An 18105-nucleotide genomic window follows, 5' to 3' on the forward strand; every position below is an offset into this window, starting at 1 on the left:
ACCGAGGCCCAGAGAGGGTAGAGTATCCCCTCAGGACTCGTAGCTGGAGAGGGACCAAGCCTGGACTTACCTGAGGCCTCTCGCTGCCCAGAGCGCCCCTCCACCCTCACCTGACCTGTGGTTCCAGGAGCAGTGAGGGTGGAGCTGCAGCTCGGCTGAGCGGCTACACTTAGTCTAACGGTGTCCAGTGGAGCAGGCCGCTGGGGATCCGCCGGGGAGCAAGGGCCCGATCGCTTCGCCCGCGTGAGCCCCGACTTCCTCCGGGTCAAGCAGCCCTAATTATAGGGGCCCTCAGGCGGGGACTCCGTGAAAGGCTGTGCCCCATGCTGAGAAATAGTGTCACCCCAAGTCCCTGCTACTGTTGAGGAGGGGCGCCCTGGGTGTGCAGACAGGATTCCAGGCTGGGCTCAGCCTGCCTGCGCTGTCACCTCGGGTGCCCCTCACCCCACCGGGCCTCAGTTTCCCCTGACAAATTGATACAAACAACTCTTTCCCGCCTCTCCTGCAACATGACCCACCAAAGGCGCTGGGGTGGTCCATGGTCTCTGTCCTGGGCTGGGCCTCCCTCCTCCCGCCCAGGCCCCCAGCTCTCCCAGTACCAGCTGCCCGCCTGGGTGTGGGCCTGGCTCCTTAGCCCTGGTGCAGCTCCGAAGACTCTGAATGGTGCAGAGTTGCTCGTTTGACCTCTTCCCAGCGTGAGTTTATTTATTTCCTCTTATTTCCGAAGAGGCCAGCTTGCAGCAGAACTTAATACCCTCAATAACCAGCCGAATCCCACGGGGACGCTAGAGAAGCGGGCGTGGCTTTAGCAGAAGGACCTGGACTTTGAATCCCCCACCCCAGGTGGGCTCCCGTCTCCTTGGCCCCCTGGAGTCCTTCAGGCAGATAAGGAAACCGAGGCAGGACTGTATGTGCAGCGACCCACCCTGAATCCCGCCACTACCAGCCACCGCCCTCCCTCCCCCACCTCGCTCTGGCCCCTGAGACCACCCCCCAGGCAAGCTGCCGAATACTCGACTCGCGGTCTGGGAGTTGACTTGGGAGAGTCGAGACTAACACAGTGGTTACCTGGCCCCGACCACACAGCTAATCAGTGGCAGAGCCGGGCCAGGCGAGGGCCGGTACGGTCCCGCAGCCACCTTGACACGACATTGCCACGCCTGCTGGCCATCAGAGGTCGCGCTGTGCAGAACCTGAGCTCAGCTCTGCTCTGCCTGGGACCCTGTGGGCCTGTGCGAAGAGCACACCCCTGGGGGTCGGCCGTGCAGATTTCACAGCCCATTCCAGCCGCCTGGTCCCTCCCAGGCAACGTGAGCTCGCTGGGGAGAGGCGGGAGGCCTTCGCGTGTGAGCACCCAGCCTGGCATCTTCAAGTGCCGTGAGCAGCGACGTCTCTTGATTGCCAGCTCCTTGAAGGAGGGCCTTCTGCAGTGTTATCAGCCGTCTGGGCCCCTAGTGATCAGAGGGCATGAGTGGAAAGAGTTGGGGAGGGCAGGTGGGTGGCCAGTTGTCTTGGAAGCGCGCTCCCCTCCGAGGGCCCGTCCCTGAGCCCTTGACGGCGAGTGGCTTTCTTCTTCTGCCCCCGCAGCTGCTGAATTCCTTGTCCGTGGACCCCGACGCCGAGTGCAAGTATGGCCTGTACTTCCGGGACGGCAAGCGCAAGGTGGATTACGTCCTGGTGTACCATCACAAGAGGGCCTCGGGCAGCAGGACCCTGGCCAGGCGGGTCCAGCACAGCGACGCCGGCCTGGCCGCCCGCAGTGCCCGGCAGGACCAGCCCCTGCCCGGGAAGGCGGGCCCCGTGGGTGCGGGCGAGCCCGAGGCCCCGCTGGACTACCACGAGGATGACAAGCGCTTCCGCCGGGAGGAGTACGAGGGCAACCTGATGGAGGCCGGCCTGGAGCTGGAGCGGGACGAGGACGTAACTATCCCCTTCTCCCGGGCGGGCGGCCGGGTGGGCGGGCAGGTCCTTCTACCGTCACCTGTTCTTAGAAAAGGGCCGAGGCCAGCGCCCTTCTGGTCGAGTGTGGGGAGCCCGAACCAACGCCCTCCCCACATCTGCCCCCGGGAGGGGCTGGCCTTCTCGGCAATGACCTCCGGGGTCAAGGCATTTCCTGCTCTGGTCAGTTCCTCCCCTGGGAAGATGGGCGGATGACCGTTTCACGGGCGGAGGACGAAGGTCTCCCAGGAATCTCCCTGGCGCTTGACCTTGGCTTCTCGGGCCTCAGTTTCTCAATCTGTCAAAGGGGGAGGTTGGTCTGGCTGATGCCCGGGGGCCCCGGCGCATTGAAATCTGTGACCATAACACTGGTTTCCAGAGCTTCTCTCCTTGGCAAAGCCTGAGAGTCTTTCTAAGGGAAGTTTTCTGGGGAGAGCAAAAGGTCGGCCGCCTGGCCGGCTGGCTGCCCTGGTGGCAGAAGGCATGGCAGTGCAGGGAGAGTTGACCTTGGCGGCCTGGGGACAGCAGGGCGGCCCCCTCAACTTCTCAGCGGGTTTGCTGATGCTCCCCTGACAGCTCCTTAACCTCTCTGTGCACGGTGGGGCGGGGAGCATCTCTTCCATGAACAGTGGGGGGCAGACCTCTAGCCCGCAGGAACTGTGGCTGTGCAGATTAACCAAGAGTCAGCCAAAGTCTCTGTAACACATTAGGAGCAGTAAAAGTAGTCAGCAGGTGGACTTAGGGACCCACGGGTCCATCGTGAATGTTTAAAATAGAAGTTGGCATTAGTTTTGCTATTTTCATCAATGAGAACCACCGCGTCCTTAGTGAATGCTTTGGGTCTGGTGATAAGGAGCCTTTTGGGGTACCTAGAACAGAAAGCTACAATAGCGGAGCCGGTGTGAATGCTGTTTCGCAAGATGACGTTACTTCCCCCGAAAGCAGCCAGGTGTGCTCAGCGGGCCTCATTCTACCTCGGCCTGGCTAGTGGTAGGGGCATCTTGCTCTCAACGGGGACCACCCCTCTGGGTGACGCTTTGGCTGCCGGCAGGTGTGGGTGAGCTCTGGCTGTAGGGTTGGTTCCCACTGGAGTTGCGAGGGCGCGGGGGGCCTTAAGACGCTTTGATGATCAGGAAGCAAAGGTTGGATCCTGACCGGGTGGCGGAGAGCCTGTCTCCCTGACTTTGAGGGCCGCAGCTGCAGACAGGCCTGTGCTAGTCCTCTGGAGGTTTCTGTCTCACTTTGTCTTAGACCTGAGCTGAGGCCACTCGGGAGAGAGAACAGTCATTCACTCGGACTTTTCCCAGTCCCGCCCGGCCAGCCCCGCGGCCTTTTGTCACAACAATACTGCTGCTAAACAGGCTTGAATTCAGAGTGTCCTTTATAATTGGAGGAACGAACGGCCTCCATTGGAGGCAGGGGAGGCTGGAGGGAGGCTGGTGGCAGAGGCCTCTCCTGGGAGCTGTGATCCTGGGCGCAGTGTTACACGACCGAGAGATTTACTCTCTCTCACTTTCCTGACTACAGCGCTGAAATCTCATGTTTGAAAGGACATCCCCGCCTCCTGGGTCTGGTAATTCACTCTCCCTCTCCGGGCCAGATCCCAGACCCTCTACCTGTCCTTTGCAAGACTTATTAAGCTTCCCCATCTGTCAAACAGAGATAACAATCGTGTTTATATCACTGGATTGTCATAAAGTACTTAACTCAGTCTGGCAGTCAGGGAATTCTCATTGGCTGACGTGAATATTCAATCATATATTTTTGCTCATATGGAAATGGAATGGCCGTGCTCACGAAGGAGAGAAGAAAGAGCATTTCCAAGTCCAATTAAATACTACACCACACATATCTTTTTAAAAACTCCATGACTTTGAAATAAATAGCAAACGTAAAGACATTGATTACGGCCCCCAAAAAAGATTGAATTGTCCCAACAAGTGATGAGAATTCTGCCCCCAATTCCAACACGTATGGGTTGTTTTCTCCACGCCACCCAGCACTTCTCCGACACCAGCTGGATGTCCTACAACTTAACTCAGTTTGGACACTACCCATCTGGAGGTAGCATCAGACCCCAAAGTTAAGGGCTCTACAAGGCCACCCACCCCCCACCAGCCGTCATTTGCAAGCCCAAGTTGTCACCTGTGCTCTGACCCACTGGCTACAGTTCAGAGGTTCTAAGGACTTCGGGTTCTATTAATTTGCTAGAGCAACACACAGAACTCAGAGAAGCACGTTACTTACTAGATCACTGGTTTATTATAAAAGGAAATAACTCAGGAACAGCCAGATGGAAGAGATGCACAGGGCAAGGTGTGAGGGAAGGGCGTGGAGCTCCCATGATTTCTGAGCACCATTCTCCCCAAATCTGCACGTGTTCACCAACCAGAAGCTCTCCAGACCCTGTCCTTTCGAGTCTTTACAGAGGATTCATTACACAGGCAAGACTGATTAGATCGCTGGCCGTTGACGATTGATTCAACCTGCAGCCCTTCTCACCTGCCCAGACATCCGCGGAGGGACCAGAAGTTCCAACCCTCTAACTACACGGTTGGTTCCCCTGGCAACCAGCCCCCATCCTTTGGAAAGGAGGTTCTTTCCAAAAAGTCACCTCATTCACCTAACAAGAGACACCATTATTGCTCTCCCCACTTAGGAATTTCCTAGAGTTTTAGGAGCTCTGCGCCAGGACCGGGGGACAAAGACTGAAAATCTATTATTACAAATCACAAGATCACAGTGACCCACAATTTCATTGATAATTTAGCTCTAGAGCTTGAGAAGCTTTTCCAGCAGTTGACTGGGTCTTTTTTATTTTTTAACATCTTTATTGGAGTATAATTGCTTTACAATGGTGTGTTAGTTTCTGCTGTATAACAAAGTGTATCAGCTATACATATACATATATCCCCATATGTCCTCCCTCTTGCGTCTCCCTCCCACCCTCCCTATCCCACCCCTCTAGGTGGTCACAAAGCACCAAGCTGATCTCCCTGTGCTATGCAGCTGCTTCCCACTAGCTATCCATTTTACATTTGATAGTGTATATATGTCCATGCCACTCTCTCACTTTGTCCCAGCTTACCCTTCCCCCTCCCTGCGTCCTCAAGTCCATTCTCTACGTCTGTGTCTTTATTCCTGTCCTGCCCTTAGGTTCATTAGAACCTTTTTTTTTTTTTTTTAGATTCCATATATATGTGTCAGCATATGGTGTTTGTTTTTCTCTTTCTGACTTACTTCACTCTGTATGACAGACTCTAGGTCCATCCACCTCACTACAAATAACTCAATTTTGTTTCTTTTTATGGCTGAGTAACATTCCATTGTATATATGTGCCATATCTTTCTTATCCATTCAACTGTTAATGGACACTTGGGTCACTTCCATGTCCTGGCTATTGTAAATAGAGCTGCAATGAACATTGTGGTACATGACTCTTTTTGAATTATGGTTTTCTCAGGGTAGATGCCCAGTAGTGGGATTGCTGTGTCATATGGTAGTTCTATTTGTAGTTTTTTAAGGAACATCCATACTGTTCTCCATAGTGGCTGTATCAATTTACATTCCCACAAACAGTGCAAGAGGGTTCCCTTTTCTCCACACCCTCTCCAGCATTTATTGTTTGTAAATTTTTTGATGATGGCCATTCTGACCGGTGTGAGGTGATACCTCATTGTAGTTGTGATTTGCATTTCTCTAATGATTAGTGACGTTGAGCATCCTCTCATGTGTTTGTTGGCCATCTGTGTATCTTCTTTGGAGAAATGTCTATTTAGGTCTCTGCCCATTTTTGGATTGGATTGTTTGTTTTTTTGATATGGAGCTGCATGAGCTGCTTGTATATTTTGGAGGTTAATCCTTTGTCAGTTGCTTCATTTGCAAATATTTTCTCCCATTCTGAGGGGTGTCTTTTTGTCTTTTTTATGGTTTCCTTTACTGTGCAAAAGCTTTTAAGTTTCATTAGGTCCCATTTGTTTATTTTTGGTTTTATTTCCATTTCTCTAGGAAGTGGGTCAAAAAGGATCTTGCTGTGATTTATGTCATAGTGTTCTGACTGTTTTCCTCTAAGAGTTTCATAGTGTCTGGCCTTACATTTAGGTCTTTAGTCCATTTTGAATTTATTTTTGTGTACAGTGTTAGGAAGTGTTCTAATTTCATTCTTTTACACGTAGCTGTGCAGTTTTCCCAGCACCACTTATTGAAGAGGCCGTCTTTTCTCCATTGTATACTCTTGCCTCCTTTATCAAAGGTAAGGTGACCATATGTGTGTGGGTTTATCTCTGGGCTTTCTGTCCTATTCCATTGATCTATATTTCTGTTTTTGTGCCAGTACCATACTGTCCTGATTACTGTAGCTTTGTAGTATAGTCTGAAGTCCGGGAGCCTGATTCCTCCAGCTACGTTTTTCTTTCTCAAGATTGCTTTGGCTATTCAGGGTCTTTTGTGTTTCCATACAAATTGTGAAATTTTTTGTTCTAGTTCTGTGAAAAATGCCATTGGTAGTTTGATCGGGATTGCATTGAATCTGTAGATTGCTTTGGGTAGTATAGTCCTTTTCACAATGTTGATTCTTCCAATCCAAGAACATGGTATATCTCTCCATCTGTTTGTATCATCTTTAATTTCTTTCATCAGTTTCTTATAGTTTTCTGCATACAGGTCTTTTTTCTCCTTAGGTAGGTTTATTCCTAGGTATTTTGTTCTTTTTGTTGCAATGGTAAATGGGAGTGCTTCCTTAATTTCTCTTTCAGATTTTTCATCATTAGTGTATAGGAATGCAAGAGATTTCTGTGCATTAATTTTGTATCCTGCTACTCTACCAAATTCATTGATTAGCTCTAGTAGTTTTCTGGTGGCATCTTTAGGATTCTCTATGTATAGTATCATGTCATCGGCAAACAGTGACAGCTTTACTTCTTTTCTGATTTGGATTCCTTTTATTTCTTTTTCTTCTCTGATTGCTGTGGCTAAAACTTCCAAAACTATGTTGAATAATAGTGGTGAGAGTGGGCAACCTTGTCTTGTTACTGATCTTAGAGGAAATAGTTTCAGTTTTTCAGTTGGGTCTTTCTTTTTTTTTTTTTTTAACATCTTTATTGGAGTATAATTGCTTTACAATGGTGTGTTAGTTTCTGCTTTATAACAAAGTGAATCAGTTATACATATACATATGTTCCCATATCTCTTCCCTCTTGCGTCTCCCTCCCTCCCACCCTCCCCATCCCACCCCTCTAGGTGGTCACAAAGCACTGAGCTGATCTCCCTGTGCTATGTGGCTGCTTCCCACTAGCTATCTATCTTACATTTGGTAGTGTATATATGTCCATGCCATTCTCTCACTTTGTCACAGCTTACCCTTCCCCCTCCCCATATCCTCAAGTCCATTCTCTAGTAGGTCTGTGTCTTTATTCCCGTCTTGCCCCTAGGTTCTTCATGCAGATTGGGTCTTTTTTAAATGAAAATATTACTGTGGCATAAACTAGACAGTTCAAGGTTTCAAAGCAGCTGGAGTTGAGTGTGAGCCATCTTCCTGCTGTAGTCTTTCAGATCATAACCGAGTTTCCCACGGGCCCCTGCAATCCGAGCTTCCCTCTGAGGTGAACTAGGCCCTGAGGCTGTTGAAAGGACCTTCGTTCGCTGCAGCCTGTTGCTTTCACCTGAGACCAGAATCTACTCAGGGGCCGGCCGGCCAGGTGCGTGCAGTCTGCGGGTGTATACGGTCCCCTGCCAGTGAGATTAGCAGAGAGATGCCCGGCTCATGACTCATTCCCGGGGTGTGCTCTGATTACAAGGAGTGAAAGGGTTTGCAGTTTGGGGAACAAGATAGCCTCAGAGAGAGAGCCCAATCGCACAGTCTTACCCACTTTGAAGCAAAATTTAGGGACTTATGTGCACTTTCCTGGGGAGAAAACAATCCGTGGAATCCATCAGATACTCAAACAATGACGCCCAAAAGATGAAGCATCATTGCTTTAAGGCGGGATTTCTCAGCCTCGGCACTGCTGGCATTCAGTATTTTGCAACATCCCTAAACGCAACCCAAAATGTCCCCAGACATCGCCAATATCCCCGGGGAGCCAATATTGAGAGCCTGCTTTAAAGGCCGGATAGGGGTGGAGGGGTGGGCGTGGAGGCGGCAAAAGGGAAGTGAGAGTGAGAGAAATGGGGGGGCAGTTAAATAAGGCCTCCTGAACACCTGGGAACCCCTCCTCAACTCTCTGCTGGCCCGGCTGTGACCAGGCAGCACATGGAGGTCACCAGCAGCACAGAGGTGTGTGAGCTGCCTTTGCTCCCCCAGGGGCCAGCGGGTGTGTGAGACTGAGCCGCTCCTGGGCAGCGTGGGCCACGAGCCTCACACGGATGGGGCCCCTGTGTGCCGTGCGAGCCTTTCTCCCGAGTCAGGAGGTTTATTGTTGTGAAGACATCCCGTGATGACCAGTGGAAGACCGGCCTGGCTCAGGGCACAGTGGGGGGCTGTTCTTAGGGACACAGAACAGTGAGTGTCCTGGGGCTGCCGGAACCAACGACCACAAACTTGGGGGGTCTTAAAACAACACAAGTTGATTCCCTCCCAGTTCTGGAGGCCAGAAGTCCAAAGTCAAGGTGTCAGCAGGGCCGTGCTCCCTCCCAAGGCTCTAGGGGAGCATTCCTCTCGCCTCTTCCAGCTTCTGGGGGGCTCCGGGTATTCCTGGGCTTGTGGCCACGTCCCTCCAACCTGTGCCTCGTCTTCACATGGCCTCCTCTGTACGTCTCTCCTCTTCTCATAAGGACACCAGTCATTCTGCTTAAGGCGCCTCCTAATCCAGTATAACCTTATCTTAACTTGATTACATCTGCAAAGACCCCATTTCCGAATAAGGTCCCATTCACAGATACGGGGAGTTAGGATGTGGACGTCTCTTTTGGGGGGTACCATTCACCGCACTACAGAGCTGAGACTCTGCACAGGGGTGTTACCCCAGGAGTCGGGTGGCTCGTGCAGGACCCCTAGAGGTACAGCAGTGGGTGGGGGAGGCATGGCTCGTGGTTGGAGGGCAGAGCGGGGCAGGTGGTCTGGGGGGGACAAAGCCTTGGCCTGGCTGCCTCGGTGCAGGGCCCAGGATGTGCACGGGAACCCCGTGGGGTCCTGCCAAGATGCGGGCTCTGACTCGGCAGGTCTGCGTGCTTTCACACTGCGCTTCTACCCTGCTCCCAGGGCATATGAAGCGGCCGGCCCTGGACCATACTTGGAGGCGTGAGGACCGTGCAAGCCTGTTCCCCATGAGCCATCAGAAACATCCCAGGGAAGGGGCCCCCAACATCCACGCAAGCCCCTGACCCACTATCCAGTGCCCCAGAGGTAGCCCCAGACAGAGACCCCCGTACTGGGTACACTGGGCCAAGAACCGTGGAGAGGGAAGTGATGGGTCTGGAAGAAGCGTGCCCATAACCCTGATTACAGGATGGATAGAGACTGAGCCTGGCCAACAGGCTCTAACCATAGGTTCCCCACTGCTCCCACCCTCCCCCGGGCACCGCAGGCTCAGAGGAACCCAGCGTGAACACTGCTTCCCTGCAAGAGAGGGGCCCTGGGTGTCAAGGTAGGGTCTGGCGCCTGATCCAGAGGACGGCCCCCAAAGTGGGTTTCACACATGAGGGTCCAAGAGGGGCGTCATGTCAGAGACCCCCTGGGACAACACACGTGATAGGAAATGAGGGAGGAAAAGGTCGTGGAGACAGGCGGCCCAGGCCTTCCTTCTCAAGGAGCCCCTCCTCCCACCCTACCCCCCAACGGCAGTGGGGTCAGCATCCAGGGGTTCCCAGTAAACGGACAAGAGCAGCTTGTGGCCAACATGTTTCCTTGCAACTGAAATCCATCAGCAGTTTTCAAGTCCAGCCTCAAAGCTGGGACATTATTTATGTCCATTGGCGATTGCCAAGAAGGCCACACACTAAAATGCTGGCTGTGTGCTGGGGGTGACCAAGGCCCGCACTGCCCTGACGGTGAACTTGACCCCGGCTTTGGCAGAATTGTTAAGGCCGCGGACACGCAAACCCTGTAAAATCAGTTTGCTTTCATGCTGCTCTTCGGGGCTCCTCTCCTCGCCCCGGGGCTGGTGGGCTGTCGTTTCTCCGTGTTCCTACCCGAAGCTGGTGTGGGCCATCATGACATCCGTTTCCCATCTTTGTGGATGTTGCTTTTGAAAAGCAAGTGAGGAACTGACTGAGGGAGGATGGGTGCTGCTTCCACAACAAACTTTGGGATGCACCGTCAGGTGGTGAGTATATCTGAGCTCCCAATGAGGCTCAGGGCCCTGTCGGGGCCACGTGTGCAGGTCCAGACCCTGCTCAGCCACTTCCTGGCCGAGCAGCCTCAGGCAAGTGGCTTCCCCCCTCTGGACCTCAGTTTTCCCATCTTAGGGATGGAGGTGACGGCCCGTTCTTCCTCCCGGAGGGGTGGTCATGGCACAGGCAGGGGGACGTGTTTCTTGCAGTTTCCAGCTGAGTTTTTGCAGGCATGAGTGGTTTCTGAGCACAGAGGAGCGGCCCCTCCTCGCAGGCTGGGCGTTGGGGTGGGGGTCCTTGACTCTGAGGAGCCTGAGGTCTAATCCCGACATCCTCATGTATAAGGGACAAAGGCGCAACAGACATTCTCAGGGACTTGTCAGTTTGGAAGCAAACCCCATCCCGCCTGGTGTGGGCGCCCTAACCTGCCGTGTGGCACAGGGATCAGATCCCTTTACAGAGGGAAGGAACTGAGGCTCTGAGAGGCGGGGCAAGGAGACCAAGGCCACCGGGCCCAACAGGGGCAGGGCCAGCACTTGAACCTGGGTCGTGGCTCCCAGTGTCACGCTCTTTGCCCTGAACCATGTGGTCTTCAGCCCCCCACTCCCATCCCCAGGCTTAGTGCCTCTGCCATGAGCCTCTCCTACAGTGGGATGTTAGGGGCCATTGTCTAGTCCTGAAGCTCTCATTTCTCCACAATTCCACCATTACGCATTCATTTCTTTGGCCCTAAAGATTTTATGTCTCTTGAGTCTTAAGTGCTGAGGCTTTTACACACCCCACCTGACTTCCTTTGGGTCTGTCTTGGTTTTGCGGAAGCATACTTGCTATAAAGTATATTCTGGACACTTTTTAAAAGTCATGTCTTTAAAGTTCCCCAAGGGCAGCTCTGCCCAGGTCCCAAGTAGGCGGGCTAAAATCTGTGCCACTCTGGCTGCAGTTCTGACGTCCTCCAGTGTCTCTAGGCCCGTGGTGTGCCGGAGTCAGCTCTTTCTGGCTCATCAGGAATTCTGCCAGCCGGGTGTTAACACTTTGGTAGCTTGAAATAGGCCATGGCGGGAGTATTTACACTGTGGAAATTGGCAAATGCTGCAGCTACAGATCAGGGTTGGTTTTTTCTTCCTGAGAGCAGGGGAGTTGTGGAGGGTTGCATACCTTACTGGCATCTCCTTACTGGCAACTCCCTGCTGTACGCCCATGTGTCTCCCTTTCCTTGGAGAGGTCAAGTACCTTCGAACGTGTCTGTTGAATTTTCACTTCTCATTATGACACTTTTTTATTTCTGCAAGTTCTGTTTGGTTCTTTTCCAAGTTGGCTGTGTCATTTTTTAATAGTTTCCTGTCCTTTGCAGAACCTTTCTGTCCTGAGGTTTATTTCTTTAAACAAGGTGAGCACAGTTGATTTATTATCCATCTAATCCTCGCAGAATCCCGAGGCTGAGGACGTCACTTCTGCTGGTTCTCCTCCAGCCGTCTTCGTTCCTGGTGGGCCTGGTGCCCTTGCCCACTGACCACCACCCTTATGGAGCCCATGATCGGGGCGGGGGGGAGTTCCCCAAGCCCAGGAGGAAGATGCCCTTGTCCAGAAAGTCTTGCATTCGTCACATCTGAGGGCATTATAGACAGAACCACCTTGAGCCAAGGTCACAGGCTGAGGTTCCCAGACCCACTGGGGCCGTGGCCTTTCGGACCAGGACTTCTTGGGGAGGTCCTCATTCCCTCCCTTTCCTGCTCAGCGCCAGGACTGCCTTCCTTGTAATTCCCAGGGTTGGAGGAGGGAGCCCTTTCTGGGTCACCTGAAAGTGTCATCTCATGGGGGTCCGGCTCCATGGGGGAGGGTCTTCTGTTAGACTTCCCATCTTGGGCGGGCCTGGGGCAGAAACCTCCCTCCCCCCTCCAGGCCAAGTGTCTGCATCGGTAGAAACCCCTTGGATGGCATGGTCTTGGTTGCTTCTCTGGGTCTTCTCAGGTCTTCAGCAACTTTAAGACGTGACATTTATTTTATTTATTTATTTTGTCCAGCATTTGGTGGCAGGCCATTGCGGGACCCTGACCCCTGGCCCTCCCCACACCCACGCCGTGGTGCGCGGCCCCGGCAGTTCTGTGGCCTCCAACCTCCCCACACCAGAGGGACCAGAGTCAGGACAGAACCCACGGCTCTGGGGCATCTGGCTCAGGGAGGGGACCCGGCATCTCACGATTTCTTCCTGCAGGGGCGGGTTGCTGTCGGGCCGGGCACCAAGGTTTAAAATATCCTGTATGTGTTCTTGTCCAACTGGTCCCACGACCCCTTTCCCCAATCCTGCCAGATATTTCCCTGGGAGGGACCCCACTGCTCACGTAAACAGCAGAGCGTGTTTTCCCAGGGAGGCCAGCCCGGGCACTGGTCCTTGACCACCATCGAGAGAGCTCGCCACGGACTCGGAAGAATATATTTTGGGTCTTTGCATGCGACTGAACACTGGGCACAGAAATAAACTTGGGCTGTAATGGGAAAGAGGGGGTCTGCCTCACGGGGCCGTCCATGGTCACTTCTCGGTCATTTCATGGTGCCCCCGGGGCTTCCTGGAGCTGGGGAGGCGGCTTCAAGCTTCTTAGCCAAAGGAGTCCACGCAGGCGTGGTCTCACCAGCCTCAGGGTCACGGAGAGAAGCCATAGCCCCAGCCACGGGGCTGGATGGAAGTGTTAGGAGCATCAGGGACTCCCCCAGCCGTGAAGCAAGTCTTGTACTGCAAAGATTTGCAGATGAGCAAAAGGGGGTTCAGAGAGGTTGAGTCACTTGCTGGAGACAACACAGCAGCCCGCCAGGACTCGGACCCAGGCCGCCCAATCCATGGCCGCCCCCGGTGCCCACCCGACCTGCCCCTTGAGGGCAGCAGGAAGATCTGGGTTCCCCTTGCCCGAGCCCCCGGGCTGCCTCCTCTGGTCCACACTAGTCCACGCGCCGCTGAGTCCCCAGCCCTGGGCCGTGGTGTCAGGCTCCAGGCTCCCTGCAGGTGTGCCTCACGCCAGCCAGCACACCTCGAGCCTTGCGCATCTGGTCCCTGTGCCCGAGCACCCTGGTCCTGGAAGCAGCCTCAGGACCCAGCTCCTGGACCTGCTTCTTCGAAGCTTCCAGCCACTTTGATAAGCTCCCTGCACCAAGCCCTGTGGGGCTCTGACCTGCTGCTTCATGGTGAGTATCGTGGGCCAAGTGGCAGCTCCAAAAGCCATCCTCCTGGAATCTGCAAATGTGACCTTATTTGGAAGAAGGGTCTTGGCAGATGTAAGTAAGTTACTGATCTCTGCACCAGATCATCCTGGATTCGTGTGGACACTAAATCCAATGACAGGTGTCTTTGGAAGAGAAAAGAGAGGGAGACTTGAAACACAGAGCCACACAGGGGAGAAGGCTTGTGCAGATGGGCACAGAGGTTGGGGTGATATGGCCACAAGCCCAGGAAGGCCTGGGGTCCCCGGCGGCTGGGCAAGGCGAGAGGGCCCCTCCCCTGGAGCCTGTGGAGAGAGCGCGGCCCTGCCCACACCTTGATCACAGACTTCTGGCTCCAGAACTGGAAGGGAATGAATTTGTGTTGTTAAAGCTGCTCAGTCTGTGGCCATTGGCTGCAGCCTGCCCTGGACACTCACAGTGAACTTGCAGAGTGTGAACCTCTGGGCTCCAAGGTGAGGACAGTGGCAGGATCACCCTCACGGGCCTGTCATGGAGTTAAATGAGTTAATACGCACAGATGCCTGAAGCAGGGCCTGGCACGTAGTGAGTGCCTGGTGGGTCCCAGCCTCCTCTCCCCGCACCCCGTCATCATCATTGTTAGGGGACTTCATCCACTCGTTCAGTGGACACGTGCAGCATCTACACTGCCCCGACGTGGGCAGCAGGGCCAGTGAGCTGGGAGGCTCCGGACAGGACTCGCCTGCCTGCTGGGGCCACATAGACAAGGCCTGTGAGGTGACACTGAGGCCCCGGGGAGATGCTCGCTCTTCTGGTTGTGGGGGGCATGGGCGCCTCTGCATCAGAGGTGGAGAGATGAGCTGGAGTTCTCCCAGCAGTTGTGGCCCTTCTCTCCAGGTGAGGCAGGAGCCCCACGTCTCACTGGGGCCCGAGGCTGGCGCTGGATGAGTGTGTTTGGACCACGGAGGATTTTTTCCTAAAAATCAGTCCCAAGTGACTTTGACTCCGTTGCCTTTTGCCAAAAACCTGCAGTGATCCCATGAGCTGTGTACACTCTGAGGCTGGTGACGGGACCTGGGGCTCAGAGCCCAGTGCAGACCCGAGTCAGCCCCATACCGAGTCCTGAGTGCCGGCCACACACACCCCCTGCCGTGGCCTGGCTCCCTTCTGCCAGGACCCCTGGAATTGTGGAAAGGTGAAGTGGGACCTCAACCTGGGGGCCCAGCGTGGGCTCCAAGCCCCCGGGGGTCCCCTTGAGACAGCTGGTGGACTGAGGATCCCACTGCCGTAGGGCGGCTCTGTCTGAGGGGAATGTTGTGTTTCTTTGCTTTTTGTTGCAATGGGGAACCCCAGTTATCTCGGGGTGATTGGGAAGTCTGCTGGTGTTACCTGCGTCTTAGGTGGGGAAACGTGTTATCGCCACATTGATGCTATTCGCTCAGTAAAGGGAATCTCTTAAACACGAAAGGTAAGGGGGACAGAGAAAACCAGAAACCTAGAGAGTTGTTGGGATGTGCGTGGTCTCACCCACGATTAAGAGTGTGTATGGCCCGGGTGAACCCGGGTTCCCACACCCGCCAGCTGCAAGATGCCAGGCCCTGACTTTCCACCCCCAACTTTATTGAGGAGTAATTGACAAACATAATTGTGTATATTTAAAGTCTACACTGTGAGTGATGACTTGATTTACACAGACACCGTGGAATGGTTGCCCAGATCAAGGTAATGAAGTCGCCCGTCACCTCACACAGCTACCTCTGTGTGTGTGTGTGCGCGCGCGCGTGCACGCTCTGAGAACACTTAGATCTCTCAACACCTTTCAAGTATACGATACCGTATTAGTAACTAGAGTCACCCTGCTGTTCATTAGGTCCTCAAAACTTAATCTTATAACTGAAAGCTGGTACCCTCCGACCTATCTCCGCATTCCCATCCCCCCACCCAGCCCCTGGCAAACACCATTCTACTCTACACCGTTTCTATGAAATCAGCATTTTTTTAATTCTACATATAAGTGATACCATGCACTGCTTGTCTCTCTGACCCATTTCACGTAGCAGAATGTCCTCCAGGTTCATCCACGTTGTCACAAATGACAGGATTTCCTTCTTTTTTATGGGTGAATAATACTGCACTGTATATGTCTACACTCTCTTGATCTATTCATCCGTCCAAGGACGCTTAGGTTGTTTCTGTATCTTGGCTGTCGTGAGTAATGCTGAGTGAACGTGGGGGTGCTGGTGTGAACGTGCTGATGTCATTTCCTGGGGATAACTACCCAGAGCTGGGATGCCTGGATCATATGGTGGCTCTAGTTTTAATTTTCTGAGGAACCTAGGCGGTGACTTAATCTCTCAGGCCTCAGTGTTCCCCTCCGTGAAAGGGGGGCAGCGGTCCTGCCTTTCCCATAGAGCTCGTTGGAGTCAGTTCTCGAAGCTCTTAGCTTGTGCAGTTCCTGGTGGGGCAGCACTCAGGGGCCCTCAGCTGCCCAGTCCTGTCATTCAGACACGCTGGACCAGAAATGACTTGTCCAAGTTCACAGCAGCTTAGTGGGGGCGGGGGGCTGGACTCGAATGCAGGGTTGCCTCGAGTCCTCTCACATTAGGATAAAGGCAGTGCTGACCCAGGGAACCCGGAGGGTGGCCGGGTCCAGACAGAGGTGTGTCCTGACCCCACAGAGATGTCCAGAGGGGATCATCTTCACCATCACCTCCTCATCTCTGCTTGGGCACCCCGGGGACACCAAGTACGTCCACTCAGTCGAAGGGCCTGGGCTCTCAGTTATGCAAGATCTTCTGTGGCTCAGGCTGCTCTGAGGCCCCTCGGCTACCCCTCTGAGAACTTCCCAGGTGTTGTGGTACCGGGGACCTCCCTCCAGGCACCCTCCCGGCTGTTTATCATTCCCGTGGGACCTGGGGGAGCCCTCTCAGCCCCGCAGCTTTCTTCTATCATCTGGAAGGAGGGGATTCTAGCAGTGCCTCAAAGCATCGTCAGAGGAGCCATGAGGTGACAGGCAGAAGCAGCTGCCCAGTAAACTGTTTGGTCCCCGAAGGTGAAAATGGTTTTCAGCCCCAAACATCTACCCACGCTGACCAAGGACCTCTCCCCTCTTTCTAGACGAAAATTCACGGGGTTGGATTTGTAAAAATCCATGCACCCTGGAACGTGCTGTGCAGAGAGGCTGAGTTTTTGAAACTGAAGATGCCGACGAAGAAGGTGAGTGGTGACGTCCCTACTCCACAGGGGTCGTTTCAGGGCTGCCCGGCAGGAGAACGTCATCGGGAGGGTCTGAGTTGTTACGAAAGCCCAAGGGAGCTTCAGCCCCACCCCGCCCCGGGAGGGCAGGAGGCCTCCTGTGTCCTGCGGGCGGAGAGTATAACCCGCTCCCCCAGAGATGCCACAGGAGCCCGGGAACTTCTCATAGATACAAACACAGTGAAACTTCCCGCTCTGACCGTTCGTACTTCCAGTATTTCAGCTAATTTATCAGACTCATTTTAATTCCATTTCCTCGCTTGCTGGGGCTTTTCTTCTTAATCTCTGGCAACTTCAGGCTGGGAAGCAGTCTGCCAGTGCGTCCAAGGAGCTTAGCGAGGCGTCGGGGTTTACTTTTGTCCTTGGGGAGGAAAGCAGGGGGGACGAAGCTGTTCTCGGGAGTGAGTCAGCTTCCAGCTTCTCAAAGCCTCCAGAATCCTTTGGATTACCTCTTTTTAAACAAAAGTGAAGTTGGGGGAAGTTCTCTGGAATGTACTAGAATTGCCCTTTTGGCTGGGATCTCCCGAAACTCTGAGCTTTCAGGCTCATCTAGAAACGCGGACGTGGAGGGGGCATCGTGGCCCATCCCCGCCCCCTGTTCCCAGGCCGGGCCGTCTCTGTGGCAGGGGGCTAGTTCCCTGCCCGTCTCAGAATAGATTCCCAGAGTCATGGCTCAGCAGATGACATGCGTCCCCCTTCCCTGCCTCGCCCGCAGCTGTATCACATTAATGAGACCCGTGGCCTCCTGAAAAAGATCAACTCTGTGCTCCAGAAGATGACGGACCCCATCCAGCCCAAGGTGGCGGAGCACAGACCCCAGACCACAAAGAGGCTCTCCTATCCCTTCTCCCGGGAGAAGAAGCACCTGTGAGTGGGGACCCCCCCCTCCCGCTTGCCCTTCCCGAGGGCCACCCGCTGTGTGGTGATTCCACCCCGTGTTGGACTTGGTCCTCTGAGGCCAGAGGGAGTTCTCCAACCCCCAATGAAGTGGGGATTTCAGCCCCTGGAGCATATTCTCATAAGAGCTTGTGGTTCTTGAACACAGAAGAGGCCCTGGAAATAATTTCCAAGGTCATTATTAACTGAGGAGTTAAGGGGACAACAAGTCTTGTCCTGCTGGGTGACACTTGGGAAAACTAGCTTGAGCCCATGTGAGGGAAGGCCTGGGCCTGGGATTAAAGCCCCAAAGCAGTGGCCTGGGTACCCTCCCCCTGCCCTGCTCTGTCCCTCTTGGGATGTGTCCCGAGGAGTCGGGTCTGGTTAGCTGCACCTCCTGAAGGCTGCCGAGCTCTGGGCGCCAGGAACCGAGAAGCAGCCCTGGCTGGAGTCCTGAGGCCCCAGACTCGCAGCCAGCGCGGCTGCCTGGCAGGGCTGCACCCATTCTGGAACCTTCCCTCCCCCCCTGCTACTGAGGGGCAGCGAGGCGTAGCCACCTGGGTCAGTGGCAGCTGCAAGGCCTCCGTGGGACCTCACTG

At 54.1% G+C, this 18105-nt stretch overlaps 1 protein-coding gene across 2 annotated transcripts in view; it reads left to right on the forward strand.

The window, feature by feature from the left end:
• The window catches only part of ANO1 (anoctamin 1), a 161932-nt gene that overhangs the window by 77511 nt on the left and 66316 nt on the right, over positions 1–18105 (forward strand). The window contains exons 3-5 of one of the 2 annotated variants that reach the window (XM_029208737.1): positions 1588–1920; positions 16493–16591; positions 17346–17497. In XM_029208737.1, the coding sequence (XP_029064570.1) occupies positions 1588–1920; positions 16493–16591; positions 17346–17497 (584 nt within the window). Of the gene's footprint in view, positions 1–1587; positions 1921–9994; positions 10201–16492; positions 16592–17345; positions 17498–18105 lie in introns of those variants that run through there. The other variant, XM_029208738.1, reaches the window with a different exon arrangement.

This window comes from Monodon monoceros, unplaced genomic scaffold, assembly GCF_005190385.1.
Source record: "Monodon monoceros isolate NGI ecotype Baffin Bay Population unplaced genomic scaffold, NGI_Narwhal_1 Super_Scaffold_7, whole genome shotgun sequence".
NCBI classification, from domain to species: domain Eukaryota; kingdom Metazoa; phylum Chordata; class Mammalia; order Artiodactyla; family Monodontidae; genus Monodon; species Monodon monoceros.